At 40.5% G+C, this 19,622-nt stretch overlaps 1 protein-coding gene across 2 annotated transcripts in view; it reads left to right on the forward strand.

Moving 5' to 3' along the window:
- The window catches only part of ENOX1 (ecto-NOX disulfide-thiol exchanger 1), a 369,827-nt gene that overhangs the window by 269,561 nt on the left and 80,644 nt on the right, over positions 1 to 19,622 (forward strand). For both annotated transcript variants that reach the window (XM_037378075.1, XM_037378076.1), the window contains 2 exons: positions 5,603 to 5,836; positions 17,699 to 17,911. In XM_037378075.1, coding sequence (XP_037233972.1) covers positions 5,603 to 5,836; positions 17,699 to 17,911 — 447 coding nt within the window. The remainder of the gene's footprint in view (positions 1 to 5,602; positions 5,837 to 17,698; positions 17,912 to 19,622) is intronic.

Genomic DNA, 19,622 nt, shown 5'->3' on the forward strand with positions numbered 1-19,622 from the left:
TTGAGCTCCCATCCTGGCCATTTTCTGTTTAGCAGTAACAACATAACCTGAATGTCCTGTAGGTATCTATAGGAAGCTCGCACAGCTGGAAAAGTGATCTCTCAAATCACCATCAACTGCATTTTAAAATGAGAAAAAGGAAAGAAAACATCAGAAATTTTGAAATATGCAGTCAGGAAAAACTTAGCTCCTTTGTTTCACAAAGGTTTTTGTGTTTGGGGGGGGGGGAGGTGTCTAACTTGGCTGCTTGCTTTAAATACCTCTTTGAAGAGCTACAGAAACTTATGAGTTTTATGAGGTCTATCAAAAGATTTCTTTGAAATATTGCTGAATTTTCATATTCCTTCCAGATCTTCTTTCTACCCTCTTTTTTTCTTCTTTTTTTTTTTTAACTTCATTTCTTCTTCCCTCCTCATCCTTTCTTCCCAGTTTTCATCCTTCCTGTTGATTTGTTTATCCACATTACTTCTGTAAAGCTGTAGTTCATTGGGACAGATCACAGGCATCACAGTTAAAAGAAGCAGTGACACATTTCCCAGCTTCCAACTTCTGTGTGGGGCGCCCCATCTTCACAAGTAACAGATCAGAGGGGCACCCCTGATTCAGTAGGAGCTGGTATTACTGTATCTGATAAACAAAACAGTGGCAAGAAAAAGAGCAAAGAAAAGCTCAGAAACATACAGGCTGCCACCCTGGGCCAGAGCCAGTGTCCCTCTAGCTCAGTTTCCTACTTCTCAGCAGTTGACTGCACCCTTTGCTTCACCCCAAGTGAAGTTTTATTTTAATTTTATATGCCTTAAATTCTGGAGAACCAGATTTGCTGATTAGAGGTTGGAAATTCCCTGCGATGCCATGTGTCCTCGTTCATAATGCGCTAGTGTGCATTCAGAATAAGGGAAACAAACAGAGATGGAGGTAGCAGATTCCCTTCCTCATCTTAAATTTTCTGCCATTTTGTTTCCAGGTTGCTGACCCATCCTTGCTTCTTCCATTTCCTTTTGTCACAGTCGCACTGCTGTGTACACTTCCTCTTACTGTCTGCTCTGCAGCCTCCCTCCCCATCTGTCTTTTCATCCAGATCTTTTCTTTTATTGACCAGATCAGGGAAAAAAATGATGGAGCTGATAGAGAGGAGGAAGAAAAGCGCAGACATGCTGCAGCCAAGTTTTTCGGTTTGTTTGGGTTTTGTTTTTTTTTTCTTTACCACTGGTGCTGAACTCTGCAGATGATACAGAGAGCACCAACTGTCCCCTCCCACCTCAGAGCAGGGAGGTCTGGCAGTGGGCAGGGGCATGTTGGATTTGTACCGAAATACTGGGGGTTTTAACTAGTCTTTATTCCATTCTCAAGCATAATGTATTCTGAAATGGTGGGGATAAAGTGTATTGTTAAGGTGTTTTCTTTTCCCTGTAAGAGACAAAAGAGTTGTACAAATGGAATGTGTGGTTATTATAGTATGGGTGTTATGTTAGGGGAAAGTCATGCCTTTGATATCGGTAATATAATGATAATTTTGTCTGCCTAATCAGTTTTATCTGTCTACCCCATCTAATCTCATCAAACTTTGTATTTATCCCATGCTTATCATCAGAGTAGTGCAAGTGATTACAAAATCCGTCAAGTAGTTTAATCATTGATTTTTTTCTTTCCTATTCCCAAGTAAATGTGTATGAAGAGGAGACTGGGAGATGGGTAGAAGGCTATGACAAAAGAACTGACTTGGGAAAGGGTTGTTTTCATTTAGCCCTGAAAGTTACATTTTGATCTCCTGAGGAAAAGGCTTTCTAAAATCGACATACCGGCCCATGAGACAGCTCTGTCTCCAAACTATATGTACTTTACTCTTGTGGCTGACAATTCAGTAACTCCTGCAAATATTGAAGGCTCTGGGCTTGAAAATATAGGGCAAACAAATGGCTTGAGACAGACCTGTTTATACCCCAAAAGCCTGTGTATGTGTTTTTCCTGTGCTGATCTTTTCCTCTGTGGGTTTCCATTTAGTACAGTGTACTTATTTTGTGTTCTCACTGATCACCATCAACACTCTGATCTAGATCCTTAGTTAGAGAGCAGTTATTGGCCTGTCCCCAATATAGCAGCACTCAAAGATAAGTCAAGCCACGGAGTTTTGACTAGACCTGTGATATGGAAATAATGTGTTTAATTTTTATTTAGCACCCTCACTAATTTTTCCTGTTGCTGCTCCTTTAAAGTGAGGATCTGGACAAGTTCCCAAAGTCTTTTCCTCTGCCATTGTATGCAAAACTGAAATTAAAAATGACAAACCAGGCCTACAGTTAGTGCTAGCTGCAGTCCTGAGCAAAGAGATGGGGAACAGGGTCTGTGAGGGCAATTCATTGCCCGTGCATGAAGGGGAGGCAGTGGCAGTGGTTCTCTTGTACATTCAGATACCCTCAAACTTCAATAAGGAGGCATGGTATTAGAAAAGAACAAGCCCCACAGCAGCCCCACAGCTCAAAGCTGCCAACCTAGGTGGGTGCCTGGCATCTCATGCAAAACAGGACCTGCCAGCTCTGCACCCCTTGCTACACAGCATCTTCCTGGCTGCCAACCCATTAAGAAGTCTGTTCTTCACTGACCAGGCCATTGGTCCCATAGTGTCCGCAAAGCCTGTTTTAGGACGGTGCAAGAAGCCATGGGCATTTGCTATTTTTGGTAAGGAAAAGATGCCAAGCCTGGAGCATCTGATCTGACTTTGAAGTTGACCCTGCTCTGAGAGGGTATTGGACTAGGTGATATTAAGGGTCCCTTCTGACCCAGGTTATTCTAAGTTTCTGGGCTGGTGGAAACCAGCTGGCTGGCTGACTACCTCCAGTCTTCAGAGTTTAACAAGGTCAGATTTTTTCACTGTGATTCTTGGGCAGTTTCAAAGATCTATTAATTTGGAGGCACTTAAACTGGTTATCTAAAGGGAACCATTTGTCCAGTGCTACACACAGTACTGGGTTTCGAACTGCAATTTACACTGCTCAGTGGTGTTTTGGTTTTTTTTTTCCCCCATTATCCCCATTTACTTAAAAAGTGAAGGCTACTTTAATAAAACTCAAATTTGCTGGTGCACACACAACCTGCAGATGCACAGTCCTTTATGCAGATTAAGTGGGGCTTTGAGGTCCACAACAGTCTTGTGTCCTGCAGCACCGTGTTTCTTGCTCTGTCCATGCCCAGGCGTTTCTGCCAACAGAGGCAAAAGATGAGGGAAGAAGAAGAGAGACTGTGTCTTCCTGGAAAATACAGCCTGGCTGGGAGGTCTAATTTTAGGCACACGAGACCTGGCACCTTGGCAGTGTCCTTTCACATTGCTGATAATGCCATTTTGGCACAAAACAATCACTGTGTGAGGAATGCAGCTGGAGTGTTGGAGTGTTGAACAGGGGGGCGTAACATTTGTCACAGTTATCAGGGTAGCTGCACCGCTGACCTCTTCATGCCTACACCTCTGTGGATAAAACCACATAATTAGCCCCTCATTAGTACAGGGCCCAGCTCTGAAAGGTCGCTCGCACTCTTCTTCTATTATGACGCACTGAATATGGTGTATCTTTAACTCAGCACCTTGTGACTAAAGCTACATATATGACCACAAAGCCTTCTGGGGGAAAAAGTAGTGTTTACTTCTCTGACCAAGAGAAAGCAGAGCAAAATAAAGGGGCTTTTTAAAATAACAAGCAATCCCTTCCTTTGCCTCTCTTGCAATATTCAGTTGTACTTCATTCCAAGCTTGTGAACCTTGGAGACCAGATTTGGTAGGTTCCATGGCAGTTTTTGATGCCTTCTGGCTGTGAAGGACCTCTGAAACACTTAGCTCGAGTATTTAATCTGAGTTTGGGCTCCTTGCTGGAAAACCAGTCATACTTTTTCCCCACTGACAGGCTGCTTAAATGAACTCCACAAGATGTTTGAAAGGAAAATATCAAATCAAAAGGCACCCAGATTGTTGGTTTTTTTGTTGGGTTGTTGGGTTTTTTTTTCCGAAGGATCACTACATATATGGATATCTAATGTTTTTGAAGCTATTATCTCATATGTGCTGTAGTACAGGAGGCTGGTTTGTCAGTGGTAAAACAAGCAGAGTATGCCTAGATAGGCATTTTTGCAAAGCTAATCTACTACATAAGTTTTAGCTTTGCTGTCCTTGGAGTTCAAAACTGAGTTTTATCTGTGGTGGTAAGGTGCTGAAACTCCTCAACCACAGGCAAAACATGAGACTGAACAGTAGGTTCTCTTGGATTGCTGTTCCAAAGCAGCAAACACCATTTTTCCTGCCATTTTGATCAGGAATTTCCTGTCCCTGGAGTTTTTCAGTTGCAGTTGTAGTAGTAGTAGTGTGTGTTTCTTAAGAGCTTCCTATGTGCCAGCTCAGCACAGAGCTCATCTCTGCAGCATCCTGTGATTTGAGAAGTCTCTGCTGGACTGCTTTGCTTCTGAGGCTACTGCAGCGGCTTGACACAGAGAAGTCAGAGCTATCCCTGTGCAGACTGATTATTTTTACCTGCATCTGAAGGCTGTTTGCAGCTTTCTACGTAGCGTTTTCATAGACTTTCTCTGATTTGGCATTTTAACAGTTAGAGAAACTGCTCTGTGGCTATCTTTCTGCCTTGGAAGTGTAACTTGAAAAAAGATAGGTACCCGGCATATGTTTTTCCACAGTACAGTCACAAAAAGCTCCTTTCATAGCATTGGCATGATTTGTTTGTCCTCTGACAGCAGTCAAGGGTTTTATTTCAGAGCAGGACCCTGTTGTACTGTTGTGCAGCCCTTGACTTAAGAGCCTTTGCAGTCTGCTAGCTTTAGCATATGATACATTGATCAAATAATGAATATGAAGAACATCACTAACGATGAGGCACAACAGGTTTCATTATTTGTTCTGAAGGTGCCTTGCAAATGTCTAATAAATCCATCCACACTTTCAAAGTTACTTTAAAGAACGCTGAATTCAATTCATTTGTAGGTGGTTTATATTTGCTGCCAGAGTATTTCCAGTGGGCAATTGGGAAGTAGTGTTTGCAATTGTGTAGCCTCAAAATCTGAGATCCAGCATCAATGTAGTTATGACACCAACCTCTTTGTGGCACCGGAATCTACGTAGCACAATTTTCTCATTCATCTGTAGTTGTGATTTTTATAAAATTCAGCCTTTCCCATTCCTTTGGCAGGCTGGAGAAAAGCACTAAACAGTGCATGATCTCAACAGGATCAGAGAAAGGACTCTACATTCAGACCAAAACAGATCCGTTTTTAGTAGTTGTGTTTTTGTTTACCTGGCCTTTGCTCTTATAAAGGCTGGGAGTGTCAAGTAGAAAAATTACATATTTTGAGAGACTTCCAAACAGGACTGTACATTCTGTACCTTTGAGTCAACTTTTAAGGTCATCTACTGTGTGGATAGACAATGCAGAAAATTGCAAGGAAAAATGAATGGATGAATGTTTATCTTCCTGTGAAAGCACAATGATCAATAGATTCTGCATAGATATGTGGGAATCTGTTAATGTATATTTTTACATAGCTGCACTTGAGGGGAAAAAAAAATAGGCAAAGAAGTCCTGCAACAGTTAGTTCTGCTTGTTGATTTCAGGTTACCGCATGAGATTAGGATCTAGCACAGACAAAAAGGATTCAGGTCGCCTTCATGTTGATTTCGCTCAGGCAAGAGATGACTTTTATGAATGGGAATGCAAACAAAGAATGTTGGCCAGAGAAGAACGCCACAGACGCAAAATGGAAGAAGACAGACTGCGCCCTCCTTCTCCTCCAGCAATAATGCATTATTCTGAACATGAAGCTGCTTTGCTGGCTGAGAAATTGAAAGGTAAGCAGCATTTAATACTTTTCATTGTATTATTTCTTAAAAGCGGGAGCCACCCAGAAGTCAGAGCAGGGAGGCTGGTTTCTCTCTGGTGTATTTCATTAACTTGCCCTGTTAGCTATCCCCCATTCCTATGCCAATGTTAATGATACTCACCTGCATAACATCTGTCCATCTACCTGCGTTTTAACAGCTAAAACACAACCTTCAGGATACTACAGTGGGGGTGTTTTTTCTGTTCAGTTGCTGCCGTCATCTGCCTTGGAAATACTTTCATAATAAGACAACTTGTTAAAAGCATCCGTCATATTAAAGGCCTGATTCTTAAAATGTGTTTATTCCTTGACCGATACGTTACTACAGTACATGTAACTGTCCCAATGCCTGGTATTTAAATTGCCTTTGTGAGCTGCATTTTAACATGCCCCACAGATGCGGCTGTACAACTTATCTCTGACACACACCATCCATTCTGTCATTCCCTCTTTAGGGTTAGAATTACTTGTGCAAGATAGCACCTTGTTTTGGTAGATGTTTGCTTGCTTGTTTTTGTTATTTTCTAGGTACACTTACTAAGTTAGTATTTTTCAAGGGTGCAACTTGAGGATTCCTGTCTGTAATAGTTTACATAGAAAATAACAAGCAAAGAAATAAAACTATCCATGGTAAAGAAATTAAAAAAAGATCAAGCAAACTCAACTCCTCATACCCCTTAGAGTTGTATTTGTTTTCATTAAGTGTTTAGCAGTTGTATTTGGCATTCTTTCCCCATGTGGTGGCCAAGCACATTACTTTACTCTGTGCCAGGTCACAAGAAACTGATTCTTGCCACTGTTTCAGAATTATCCAGATTAGACTTATGCTATCTAGCTGTCAGCACACTGGCCTCTGTTTTAACTATGAAACATGTTTGGGAAGCCGAAGGACAGCACAGTGTTGCATCCTTGGAGCATGGAGCAGAGATGCACCCTACTGTCTCTTCGAGTACTGCATTGGTTGCTCTTAGTTGTCACTGTTACTTTGGTCTGTTATTAGTTTGGCTGACTTATACTCTCATCACATGCACTCCTCTGGTAAATAATTCATTAAATAACTGGGAGATTAGTAAAATAACCCAGATGGATCGATAGACCAGGAGAAAAGGAGGAAAGAGGCCCAAATATAAAAATTTTTAATTCCTACCTAGCTTCTAGGCCAGCTCCTCTAGAGGTTATAAAATACAGTACAATACAGAGATTTAGATCCATCTGTTCCCAGAATCTGTTTTCAGTTGAATATTTTAGGAGTTAATCTTTCATAGGGAAGTTTTTCTTTATGTAGTAAGGCCTAGAGGTTTCCTGAACTAAGTCAGAAAATGCAAGAAATCTGGACACTTTCTTCTGTATGGCTAACCATTCCTTGGGGCAACCGAATGCGAGTTTTTGCAGGATGTTGAAGATGTCTATATTTAGAAGGGGTTTTCTTTTCATTCTGTGAAGTTTCCATACTTAATTAAAACTAATTCCAAGTTTTAGATCTTTGGTTCTTTTGAGGGACATTTGACCAGAGCTTGGCATATATGCACAATTTTAATACAGAAATATTTTGAGCACAATACAGTCAAACGCCATGTATGTGACTATTTCTCTGGAAATAAAGAGAAAGTTTCAGAAACATACAGAAGTAAATATAATAAGTTAAGAAACAAATATGGTAAGTTTATTTCTTTATTTGTTGAAAAATAATTTAAATCCAGCAAAAGAACATACTGCAATTTTGCTACTTCACTAATTAGCAGTTGCCTTGTAGCAAGGTTAATGGCACCAGCCCTGGATCTCCATAGACAGTTGGGGATGGAGAATGCAAAGATGTCCCCTCTTTTCTCACTGGTCTTGAGTTGTCTCCTATACTAGGTACTGTGGAAAGCAGAGGTAGGATTCAGTCATTCTACTGTTCTGCTTTACATTTCCCATGGCTTCATAGCCACTGTAAGGCAGTGGGGCAGAACGTTATGGCCTCCCTTGGGCAACATGGATTCACCATAAGCCCTTTGCAATATCCTGAAAACAGAAGTAAAGCAACACTAAAGAAACTTCTTTAACTCTAGCAAAGGGCAGTGCACGTCATCATACATTCACAATTTAAATGTGGACTTTAAATGTGAGGCTAACGGGAAATATAGGTATGTACACACACACACACACACACACACGTGAAACCTGGGGTTAAAATCTCAGGTCCCTGGATATCACCAGATTTGCACTGCTGCAAAAGCCTGGACAATTCATCCTGAAGAAAAGAAGGATCAAAATATATCTGCTTTTGGCAGGATTTACCTCAAAAGATTAGGTTTTGAGCAGATGCTTTGCAGTTGTTTTCTTAAGGAAAGCCATGACTTCCCCATGATGCCCACTTCAAAAGACTCCTGAGCTCTGTTGCCAGCTCATGAGACAGAGCTGCAGGTGCCCAACATGCAGGTTTCAGCTCCTGCAGTGCCTCCAGAAGTTCACTGAGCAACACTGGCTGAAAAGCAAGCCAAAATAGCTAAACATCTGTCATCCCAAGGTACTGCTTCGCAATCACAAATGTAGACAACTTGGTCTGTATCCAAGCAACTTTTGTTGTTAAAATAACCTTGGAAATTCCTGACAGCACAGAATCCTACCGGTGAGCAGAGATGAACTAGGCTCATCAGCCAGTCCCCTGTTGTGGTCTAGATATTTATTGAGTCTAGAACAGAGGTGACAATATCTTTTTTCATTTTCTGCAAATGGCAGCGTAAGACTTAAAGAAATCATTGGTTTTGTGTACCAGTTTTGGCTGGAGACACTTGTATCAGTGTTGTCAGCATATTCCTATTCCTCTCCTGTGCTGAAGTTGACTGCCATAGAGGAGAGTGGGTGAGAGAGTGTAGAGGATCTTTTATGCCAGTTGGAAACAAAAGTTCATTATGAAATTTCATCCAGATATTCTTTACTGGTAGGGAGCTTCATAGAGAAAAAGAACTGGTTTCTCAAAATGCACTGCCTGGTGACCAGGGCTAGCTCTCACTGCATATGAGGCCTTGAATACCTGCAAAAGCATGAGAGTTTATGGCTTGCTCTCCATTCCCTGCTCTCTGTGGACTATCCAAATCCCTTCATATCTGCAAAGAACTTGGTTTGAACACTTGATTTATGCAGAAATAAGGGAAACCCATCAAACTGTGGACCAGTGCAATTTTTCACCACTTTCCATTTTAGACTGTGGCAGAGAGTGCTGTTTTATGGGTATATATCTTTTCCTTTTCCTTTTCCTTTTTCTTTTTCTTTTTTCCTTTTTCCTTATTTTTTTCTCCATTAAGGTCTTCAGGGTCCTGCAAATGAAATCTTTCATAACTTTTTCCTTGTTGGCAGTGTGGATATTTGTTTTCCTGCACCTTTCATGTCGTTAGCTAAGAGTGTATTCACTCTTAAGTGCCTGTGATGTTGTTCCTCTCCCTTTGTGCTTTGTTATAGCCACTTTTCACTATGTGGCAGTGACACATTGCCAGTATCTTTGGGCTACATCTCATGGATTTGAGCCTGTAGCTCTAAAACTACTAACTCTCATTGATTAAGCATTTTTTGAGCTGCTCTGCATTGATAATTTGCTTGTGGTCACAGCCAGAGCCAAAACAAAGAGAAGCCAGGAAGGTGATAGTTCATAAAACATGAGGTTTCCTGCATTGGAAAGGTGATGTCACAAAATATTTAATTTAAATTTCTTCCTTGCACTCCCACACACTCCCATGAGACAGTCCCACTCTTCATGAGTCCAGCACATAGAAGACAGAAGAGACCGGAGCCTGGATTATCAGACTGAATGCTGAGCTTCAGCATTCAAACTAAATGGGTAATGTGGAGAAGGACATGAGCTCCTTCTCATACCAGGGCTATGCTGATCAGTTTTAGGTTTGTACCACAAGATTTGAGATTTGCAAGCTGGTTGGGAAATAAAACTGCTATTTAATTTTGCATGACAAGTTATTTTTGTTTGGGTTTTTTTGGTGGTGTTTTTGGTTTCTTTTTCCCTGACTTTCCAAACTACTAAAGTATATTTGAAGGGAAAAATCAAAATAAAAAACAGTGAAGTGGTAAAATGGTAAAGTAAAATCTCACTTTTTCAAAAGGTACTCCAAATCTACTATTTGATCCAAATATTCCAAAATTTGTCATGACACTGCAAATAGTTTCCCCAAACCATGTCTGATTGCCATGGAGTAAGATAACAGCTAAGCACAATTCAGGTTAGTGAAACTTCTGGCCTTCTTTCTGACATCCTTCTGCCTTAGGTAAAAACTGTCTTTCCTTGAGGAAATATCTCAATAAATTCAAAGGTGTGAATTCTGGGAAACCAAGGTCTTTTACAGTGAAGTGTAAATGTGAATTACCTCCTGAAATGGTCTTTGAGACCCTGAGTTCTTGTTCTGACAAAACCAGCAGAATATTGTGTCTTCTGCTATTATATCACAAAAATGTGACCTTCTTGTCTTCTGGTTCATTGCAGTATTTTGTTTGGTGTGTGTCTTTGAGATTTTAATCCCTCAGCATCAAATTAAATGTTTCATTACTGCACAGTAGGATGTGTTGGTAGATATTTAGGATCAAATTTGCATACGCTGACATCTGTTTTCCTGGGTGCTTTGTGAATGGTTGAGTAATGTGGTGCCCCAATCATACAACTGGAGATAGGCTGAACCTTTTATCCTTAAGTGAAACGCTGCTCTGTCAGATGCATTGGAACAAAACATTTTAATCTGTGTGTTTATGACATCTGCGTTTCAAAGCAGAATTTTGACTATTATGGTTTTCTTAATTCAAGCATATCTGTATCTAATGGTATCATCTTCAGAAATCACTTCTTGCAAATAAGCACCTTTAAAATATTACATCTGTCTTATCTGCTGCAGGTAGCTAAATAGTTCCACCATCTAACAAAGACATCTCTTTATATCTGAGTATCTGTTTTTTAAATATTTTGAGCAAAAGAGACGTAAATACGTGCACGTTATATACAATACCCTGGAATTTACCTCCCTTTTAAATACAGTGTTTCTCTATGAGCACAGGAAAGTTATTCACATGGTTTTACATTTTAAAAAATATAATTTGAAAAATTGAGAAGCTGTTTCTTTGCCAGGCACTGTATTATCCCCTGAAGAGAGAACAGATTGGAAATTTAAATAAATAGATGGCAGTTACAGTAGAATGAACTAACGGGGGATATATCTTGTGCAAGATTCAGGTAACATCAAGCCTGACAATCTCAACCCTTGCACGTCGTTTGAAATATAAACAACATTTAATTGCTTGGGAAATAGGATATTTCACTGAGAAGAAACCCACGCTGCTTTCATTATCAGTCTGCACTTGAGAGCCAGATTTGTGGAGCGCTGCAGAAGTGGTGCAGTTATCCAGAGAGGCAAGTCTTAGGCAGACGGGATCGAATTCAGTGCAGGGCTACGTCAGAAGGGGAGGCAAAGCTGTGATCCTCTGAACAAATCCAATGAATGCCAGGTTTAATTGCTGCTGAAAGACTCCAGACCTTTTTTTAGCACAATCTTTTTTTATTAGTAGTATATCAGGACAGAGCACTACAACAGACATGTTTCAGTGCTTCAGCGTCAAATCTGTTCGCTCACCCTTCCTGTTTTTAGATTATCATTTTCTCCTTCCTTCTCCCATATGCTGCTGACATCTGCTGTGACACAATACATCTGGCACCAAGAACCTTGCACAGGGGCTGTGAGCAGGCACGGTGCGAGGGCAGTTTTGTCTGCTGGCAGAAGAGTGTAAGGTGGGTTCAGCTATCAGCAGCCTGGTAACCCAATTCCCTGGGCACCTCTCTCTGAAAGCTGGCAAGAAGTATGTTCGCTGTTAAGTGTATTGCTAAAAGTGTCCTCCCTCGCCTAATCCATATTGTATCAATGCAGATTTTAAGGTTTTAATATAAACCCACTTGATTAAATGTACCGCACTGCAAAATGACTCAAGTTAATTACTATGAACTGGGAAATTGCAGCTCACCGATCTGAAAGCTTGTGGTGTGATTTTGAGAAATAGGGAGGAAACTCAATACCCTCATAATTACTTTTTATTGGAAATAATGGCATCAGCAGGATAAGATAATGGATTTCTGTATCTCACGTGAAACACCCACCTCTGGAAGAATCTTGTGTGATTTAATTTGGAAGAAAGAGTTTGATGAAACAGGGGGAAGAAAGTACCTTTTAAAATATCTTTTAGTAAATGTATATGCATATTTTTGTCAAACCTAGTTTCAGCTAGTCATTTATTACATAACTGGAAAAGTTTCTTGGTTATAGCATAGTTAAGGCTATTTAAGAAATAGTAAGAATTAATCATTCTTTAAAAGAAGCCTTTGGCAGTAAAAATTTGTATCCCTTGATTCTCACTTATTATGCAGTGCCATTGGGTTAAAAATGTTATTAATCCCAAAAGTACCAGATGTGTGTTGCATGGCACAATTATATAAAGTATTTGAGCAGGGAAGAAAGAAGGCAGGGGTAGTAGACTGAAGAGTTGTGTTTCTAGGTCAGTGGCAGGCACTCTGTGCAGGAGAAGCTCTTAAGCCAAGAGAAAAATAGGTTGTCATCGTGGCACCAAAATTGGCATGTGCTGAGAAGCAAATTGTTCCTGATGCACAGGGGAGCTGGGCTGAACCTGCTGATGAGAGAGGTTAGTAAACCTTTTCCCTGACCTGATTCACCCACAGCAGTCACCTGCTGTGGTTTATTATTTTTTGTATTGAATTCAGCCTTTGCAGTTTAGAAATTTTAGTTATAGTCTAATAAATTATCAAATCAGAAGTCAGATTAAAAGTAATCTTGGTCAAACATCCTCCCCTGGCTGCAGTTACATGGAGTGAAGGAGTCTGCATCCTGAACTGGCCTCTATCACTTTCCTGTAATAGCTGAACAGGGCCCAGTTTGACAAACTGGAACTGGAGTGTGATCAGCGGAGCAGCTCCAGGCAGACCTGAGGGCAGTGTAACCGTGTGCAAAGGAGTAGTGCTGAGCAGGTGGGGATGAGGCAGGGAACACATCTTCCTATGGCACAGCTACAGCTGACAGAGAACAGGCTGTCAGTCAGAGACAAATAGATGGGACATGTCCCAGGACTCTTGTCCCCTCTCCACATGCCCTGCAGCACAGTCATTCTCAGTGCTCACAAGAACAGCTTCAAGGGGTGTTAGTTAACTAAATTTCTCCTGGTCAGGGCAGAGCTTAGCATAAGTGCACACCTACCCCTTCCCATCTTACAGAAGGAAGAAAAATGAGATCATTAATGCCACCCAAAACATACGCAGAGGTGTAGCCATTAGGATAAAGAACAACAGCTCTGTCTTTTCAGCGCCTCCTTGCAAGCCTAGGAGATTGCATTAAGTGAGCACGAGTAGTGACAAGATATGGGGTGTGCTGACTGTGGACAGCACCATGGCCTATTGGACAACGTAGAAGGATTGCTGTGATTTAGAAAGGCACCAAGTGTTGTGTGAATTATCTCAGATACTTTTCAAATATTTGAGAAAGCCGAGGGTTGGGAAGATGCCAACAAAGTTAGAAGCAACTGTAACCCAATGTGTGATCTTGTCGGAGCTAGAAGTCCAGTATACAGTGTCACTTTTGAAATAGAGAAATATAAAGTTAGCTATATCTGCACTATATCTATAAATGTAAAAATGATAGTAAGAGTGTTTGAATGCCTGGCTTCAGAGTCATGGATTAGTCTACCTCCTTCCTAATGGCTGAGACCTTAGATACTGTCACCCAAATCGTGAAAGCACCTTATGGAGGTGTTTACAATGGGAGGTAAATAGTCGCAACATTTCAGATTACTCTGAGCTGAATTCTGCCCTGTGTTACACCAGGGAGACTCCATAAACTGGAAGTAAAATCTCTGTTTCCAGCACTTTTTCCCAGTATACCATTTTATAGCAGTTCTTGTCATAGCTTTTTATATTAAAGGTTTTATTTCAGTTGGGGTTGCTTAGAGGTGGTCAAATTATAAGCAGGAAAAATGCAAAACGTTTGTCAACAATTAATTATTTTTTTTCCCTCCTGGAAATATCCCTGTTGACAGTTTCCCAGGCAGCTCTAGGGATGCATTTTCTTTTCTTAGATTTCATTTCATCTAAGTTGTGAGCTAGGATTTAAGTGCCAAATATCTTCATTTGATATAAGAGGAATTTGAAATATCTTATCTCTAGAGGCCTGTGATTAAGTCTAGCAGCACCTGGAAATCTCTATCAACAGACACCTAGCAAGCCATCCTCAATACGTGGGTAATATTCAAACAGCATAGCATGCATCACAGCGTGTGGTATTAACTGAAAACCCAACACAGGTATACAAATGCTGGGTAGCTGTTCCGTAACTGGTGCACTTGTGGAACAGTTGGGATTACTCTGACCAAATGTAGATGTCTGTGGCAGAGATGTCTATATATGAGCAGATCACCCCCGTCTCCCTTTACAGCCAGTTGAGAGAAGCAGGCACTTCTGGGACACAGTTTACCTCACCCTCAAATAGGCAGATAATACAGCACATCTGACAATTGTCCATCTCTTTTCTTTGGCTGTACTAGGACCCTGGGGTTCCTAATCAGATGTTGACATAAAGGAGATGAATCCTACCTTATTTGCTTAAAATATGCTGTAACTTGGAGAAGAAAAGAAGTGTTAAGTGTGAGAAATAATTTGCTGCTTCCTCATTTTAAAAGAACAATTACATGTGGGAGCATGTCTTATATAAAGGAATTTATTTTGAGAGTATGTTTTTGAACAGCATATATTTACATGCATTCTACCGCAAGGGTATAATTTTGGGCAGAATTAGGAGTTTTGGTTTATTTTTTTTAATGAATGGCTGCAATCATAAGGTAGTTCATGCTCTCTTTAAATTAGATTCCATTGCTGCATTTCTTCCACTATTTATCTACTAAATAAAAAATACATCAACAATCTGGTATAAAAATCTGATTTTCTAAGTGAACCTCTGGTTGCTCAGAAAAAGTCACTGCACTCTGGATGAAGAAAATTAATTCACGGTGAGTTACCTTATGCCAGCCACTGAACAGTCAACGCAAGAATATAAAAGTTAGAAATGAAGGTGAAATAAGGAAATTTTAAAAACTGTAGAGAAAAGATTTTATTAACTAATGTGCTCCTGTTGTGCATATATTGCCCTCTAGCTTTCCTTAATGCATCTTCTAATTATGTAATCGATGAAGATGCTGATGTTTACCAATGAAAGGTTTTTTTTCTGCTCGTACAGAACCATGAATTAACTATAACAGGCCCACAGACCTCTGCAGCTCCCTGCAAGTATAGTGTGTTGAAAACAGATTTTCAGCATGTCCTTTTAAATGGGTTGAATCTATGTGGCAGAAGGGTGGCATGTTTATGAACATCCCTTACAGACACCAACTGTGCCTGATAACAAAACAAAGGGAGGGGTGTTCTAATGTCATATAGAGTCTATAACAAAACAACACACAGACATGTATTGGGGAGAGATTAAAAGAAAAGAAAAGGGAGAATGTTTCTGTGCAATTTGTTTTTACTCGTGCATCTCCATGAAACATTTTTGCGCAGTTCTGCACACTGTTTCTTCACAGGTCATGGTGTCCCTCTTCAGAGGTGCTTCTGTATATCATTTCTCCCAACTTTGCTGTTCATGTCTTGACCTAGATTGAATGGGATAATTTACTCTAAATGGTACTTCAGTGTTGGGTGATGAATTGTGTGTGATGATATAGATAATGATGTCTACAAGGAAAAAAGGGGAACACATTCAGCTGTAGTTACTCTCTACTCACAATCAGCTGCATCCTTGGTGTTAACAGGCTAGTGCCATCTGCAGGGTGACCTGACTGCACAGGCTGTTGGAAATTGCATGCTAACATTGCCAGAAGCCATTACAGGTTATTCTTATTGACTACTGTAATTATAACAAACATTATGTTCCAGGGATGTGTTTTTGGCTGTACTGGGATCCATGACATCCAGCTCCCATGCATTTCAGCAGGCTGGAGATTTTGCTCAAGCCTTTTGGAGAGACATATCTTAGTGTCTTCTTGCAATGAAGTGGCTTTGCACAAGTCTTGTTTACATTTGGCTTTTCTGAGGCCCATATTCAGCCAAACTCACTCATCAGAGCCACTTAATATGTACCTGCTGCATATGTAACCAGTAAAGCTTGAAAGTGGAGTCTAATCCAAGGAGACAATATGGAAAGAAAACACGTCTGTCTGACTCTTCCTCCCCAGAGACATTTAATAAATGATGAATATGAATCACGTGCTAATGTAAAGTCACAACAGATACATCATCATAAAAAGGGAGGGTGTTATGATGCTCTTATTTTTCAAATTTTTTCAGGGATCTTGGGTGAACATGCCTATCCAGCTGTGGAGAGCAAATCCTATTGCTGCAGCTGAAAGCATGTTTCAGTTAACAAGATGCTAAAGATCAGGCAATGTAAAATCTATTCATTGCAGGCTGCAGGCTCAGAGTGTATTACTAGTCCTCTCTGTACTTTAGGCTCCTCACCTTTTAGGGAAGTGATTACAGACTTATTCAGAATAAAAGCCCAAATCATCACTGAAGAATTAGTAGTTCATTATTCTTTGGACATGGAAAGCAAAGTCTTACGAACTACATCCCATATTTCTGTATCCTGTAACAAAGTTGGTTGGGTTTAGTATTTTCCAGTTTTCACTTTAAATGTCTTTTGTTTATAACTGTACTACTTCTCCCCACCATAACTCTGTACCTTGTCCTACAGAAAGGTATACCTACCATCTAGATATATATGTAAACTAACTACCAAGGACTAGATGAGATGTTTAAAATTATTTGTTGGGAAATGGAAGTTTTATAAATGAAATCTTGGAGGAAAAAATGAGATAGAATTCCACAAAAACGGTTCCACAGGAAGACACTTGATTGTAAAAGCATTTTCTTGCAGTTCAGCCTACACAGGATTTAAAAAGGAATGTATCCTCTTAATCCTGGTGAAGCCAGAAGTGTAATGGATGCTGCATTAAGAGTCTTCTGTGGAAGCTGAGAGCACTGTCAGAGGAAAGAAGATTACTTGGGGAGGGAGTGCACAAAATGTAGCCACCAGTTCTGGCAATCTTTCTGCAGAGAAATATAACTTTAGTTACCTGAATGGTAAACATAAAGCTGTAATCCAGGTGTTTGCCTGGATTCGTATGGAATCCTTTAAAAAAACCCAAACAACTAAAACCACAGACAAATGATACAAAACAAATACAGATGCATCAACACTGGAACACAACTGTTCAAAGCAGTTCCTTGTAATTAATCAGTGCTTTGAGGAGGAATTGTTCAGCCTCATCATTGTTCATTAATTAAGAATGTGATGTTAGTGAAATCTGTTGACAAAAGTACAGCTGAGCCAAAGGTCCAAGACTGAGCTTTTGGCTAAGCAGATTAACACAGACACATTTCATTTCCTCAGTGGGTCCAGTAATAGGGAGGTCTCCTCCCTCCTGCTCTAAGGTCATTACTATCACTGAATGGCTTAAGGGAGACATTGTGAAAGCAAGGAGTCAGGTCACAGGAAAGGGGTGGGAAGGAGGGTGCTTTTTGTTGTGCAAAAGCTATTAAAATAAGCAGAAGACAAGTCTTGAAAATTTATGAAGCTTCAGGTGGCAGTACTGGCTTCCTACATCTGATAGAACAAAGGACCCAAAAGTTGCCCAAAATGATATACTGCAAGCAGGATTTATGGTGATTTTAATGTGACATGGAGCAGAAAATGTGTTCTTGGCAGGATATTTATGCCTGCAATTAAAACCTGTGCTTTGATTGTTCTAGATGATAGCAAGTTTTCAGAGGCCATCACAGTGCTGCTTACCTGGATTGAGCGAGGTGAGGTGAATCGTCGCTCTGCAAACCAGTTTTATTCGATGGTGCAGTCAGCTAACAGCCACGTCCGCCGGCTCATGAATGAAAAGGCTGCTCATGAGCAAGAAATGGAGCAAGCCAAGGAGAGTTTCAAAAATGCCTTAACAGGGATCCTCACTCAATGTAAGTAACTCCTTTTTGTCCAGTGTTGTAGTAATGGTGGTGGTGGTGGTAGTGGTTTTTTTATCATTTTGTTTGTTTGTTGGGGGTAAGTAGTTGCAATGCAGTCATATTCTACTTCATATCCTATTCCATACTCTATGGCAATTTGGAGAAGCAAGGACCATTCCTAAGAGCTTATTTCTCAAGGTGAGCAAAGTTTCAGTAGTTTTTTTTTTTATTAATAGATGAAGATGTGCTCTATGCATAACGTCTACTGTTGCGTAGACATAACGCTTTGGGAACGGACCAGACAGAAGCCTCCCTGCTCTGAGCAAAGATCATGTTTTTGTGGAGGGAAGTGATATATAGCCTGTGTGTTGCAGGTAGTTAACTAGGCCAATGACAGAATAGAGGACAATTAGGTTATATTTTTAGCCTGGGTTTAGGTAAAAGGAAGTAGGATTCAGCAACTTCTAGAGATCAGCATACAGGCCACCCCCACAGTAGAAGAATAAGCTGTACTACTGCTGGCATTGGGATCTCTTGGCTGATACAATGGCAGTATTAATTTGGCAGTTAAACTGCCTTTAAATATTTAGGGCTGGCAACTATTTCCTTAGTACAGAAATATAATCAATGAAGTTACCTTAATGAGGTTTCCTCATAAAACAATAATTGGGATACTTGCCTAGAAGTGTTCTTGAAAGAGAAGGGAGGAGAGGAGAGGGAAGAGGAGAGAAGGAGAAGAAGGAGAAGGAGAAGAGAAAAGAGAAGAGAAGAGGAGAGGAGAGGAGAAGAGGAGAGGAGAGGAGAAGAGAAGAGAGAAAAGAGAGAAGAGAGAAGAGAAGAGGAAGAGAAGAGGAAGAGAAGAGAGAAGAGAAGAAAGAAAAGAGAGAAGAGAGAAGAGAAGAGAAAAGAGAAGAGAAGAGAAGAGAAGATAGAGAAAACTAATTTCATTGCTGCTGGGTTTTAACATGTCTACTCATGGCTGCTCAAGCAAAAGGCTTTATGATACTCAGAAGGGTGGAGCCCGAAGTCAGCTCTTATATGCAATTTAAAAACAAAAAGCAATAAAACTGACCAAATGGAGGAGAATGAAGTCAAGAATGCAGCTGTTACACTGTAATTTCTGAATCACACCCCTAATCTTTACAGTAAAAAATAAGCCCTAAAGGCTTTTCTGCAATATTTTTCTCGTCCCTCAGTGGTTGTCCTTCAGAAGTTAGGGCTGAAGGCATAAGCTTGGATGGACTTGCCTGGGTTAGGAGAGCAGCCCCTGGAAGCTTCCTGCGTCCATGATGGAGAGCTCTGTATCCCAGAAAACTAATTTACCCCAGGGCACATGTACTTCTAATTTAAAAACATAGATGCCCGAATTTAGGAAGATTGATTCTGGGCCAAAGGCATTTGATTTCTGAGGACATATGTTCCCTGAGTAAATTTTAAAGACCAGTTAATTCCCTTGCTAATTTGCTAGGCAATATCGCCTTCCATGTCACCATCTAAAAGGCAGTGTGAGGAGCAGAGACGCAGGCACCATGCATGGCCGTGCTGTTCAGTTCACACCAGGGCTCTGTAGTTTTGTGTGCAACAGCCAGCCCTAGCGTTTGGAAATGCCTTCTTCAGCTGCATTAAAAAAAATCCCCCATTGTCAGCAGGCTGAACTTTAGTTAAATCAGTCTAAATTAGCCCATTTGTCACCAACTGTTGTAGAACATCTGTCACTTGGAAA

Source organism: Falco rusticolus, chromosome 2, assembly GCF_015220075.1.
Source record: "Falco rusticolus isolate bFalRus1 chromosome 2, bFalRus1.pri, whole genome shotgun sequence".
Taxonomy (NCBI): Eukaryota; Metazoa; Chordata; class Aves; order Falconiformes; family Falconidae; genus Falco; species Falco rusticolus.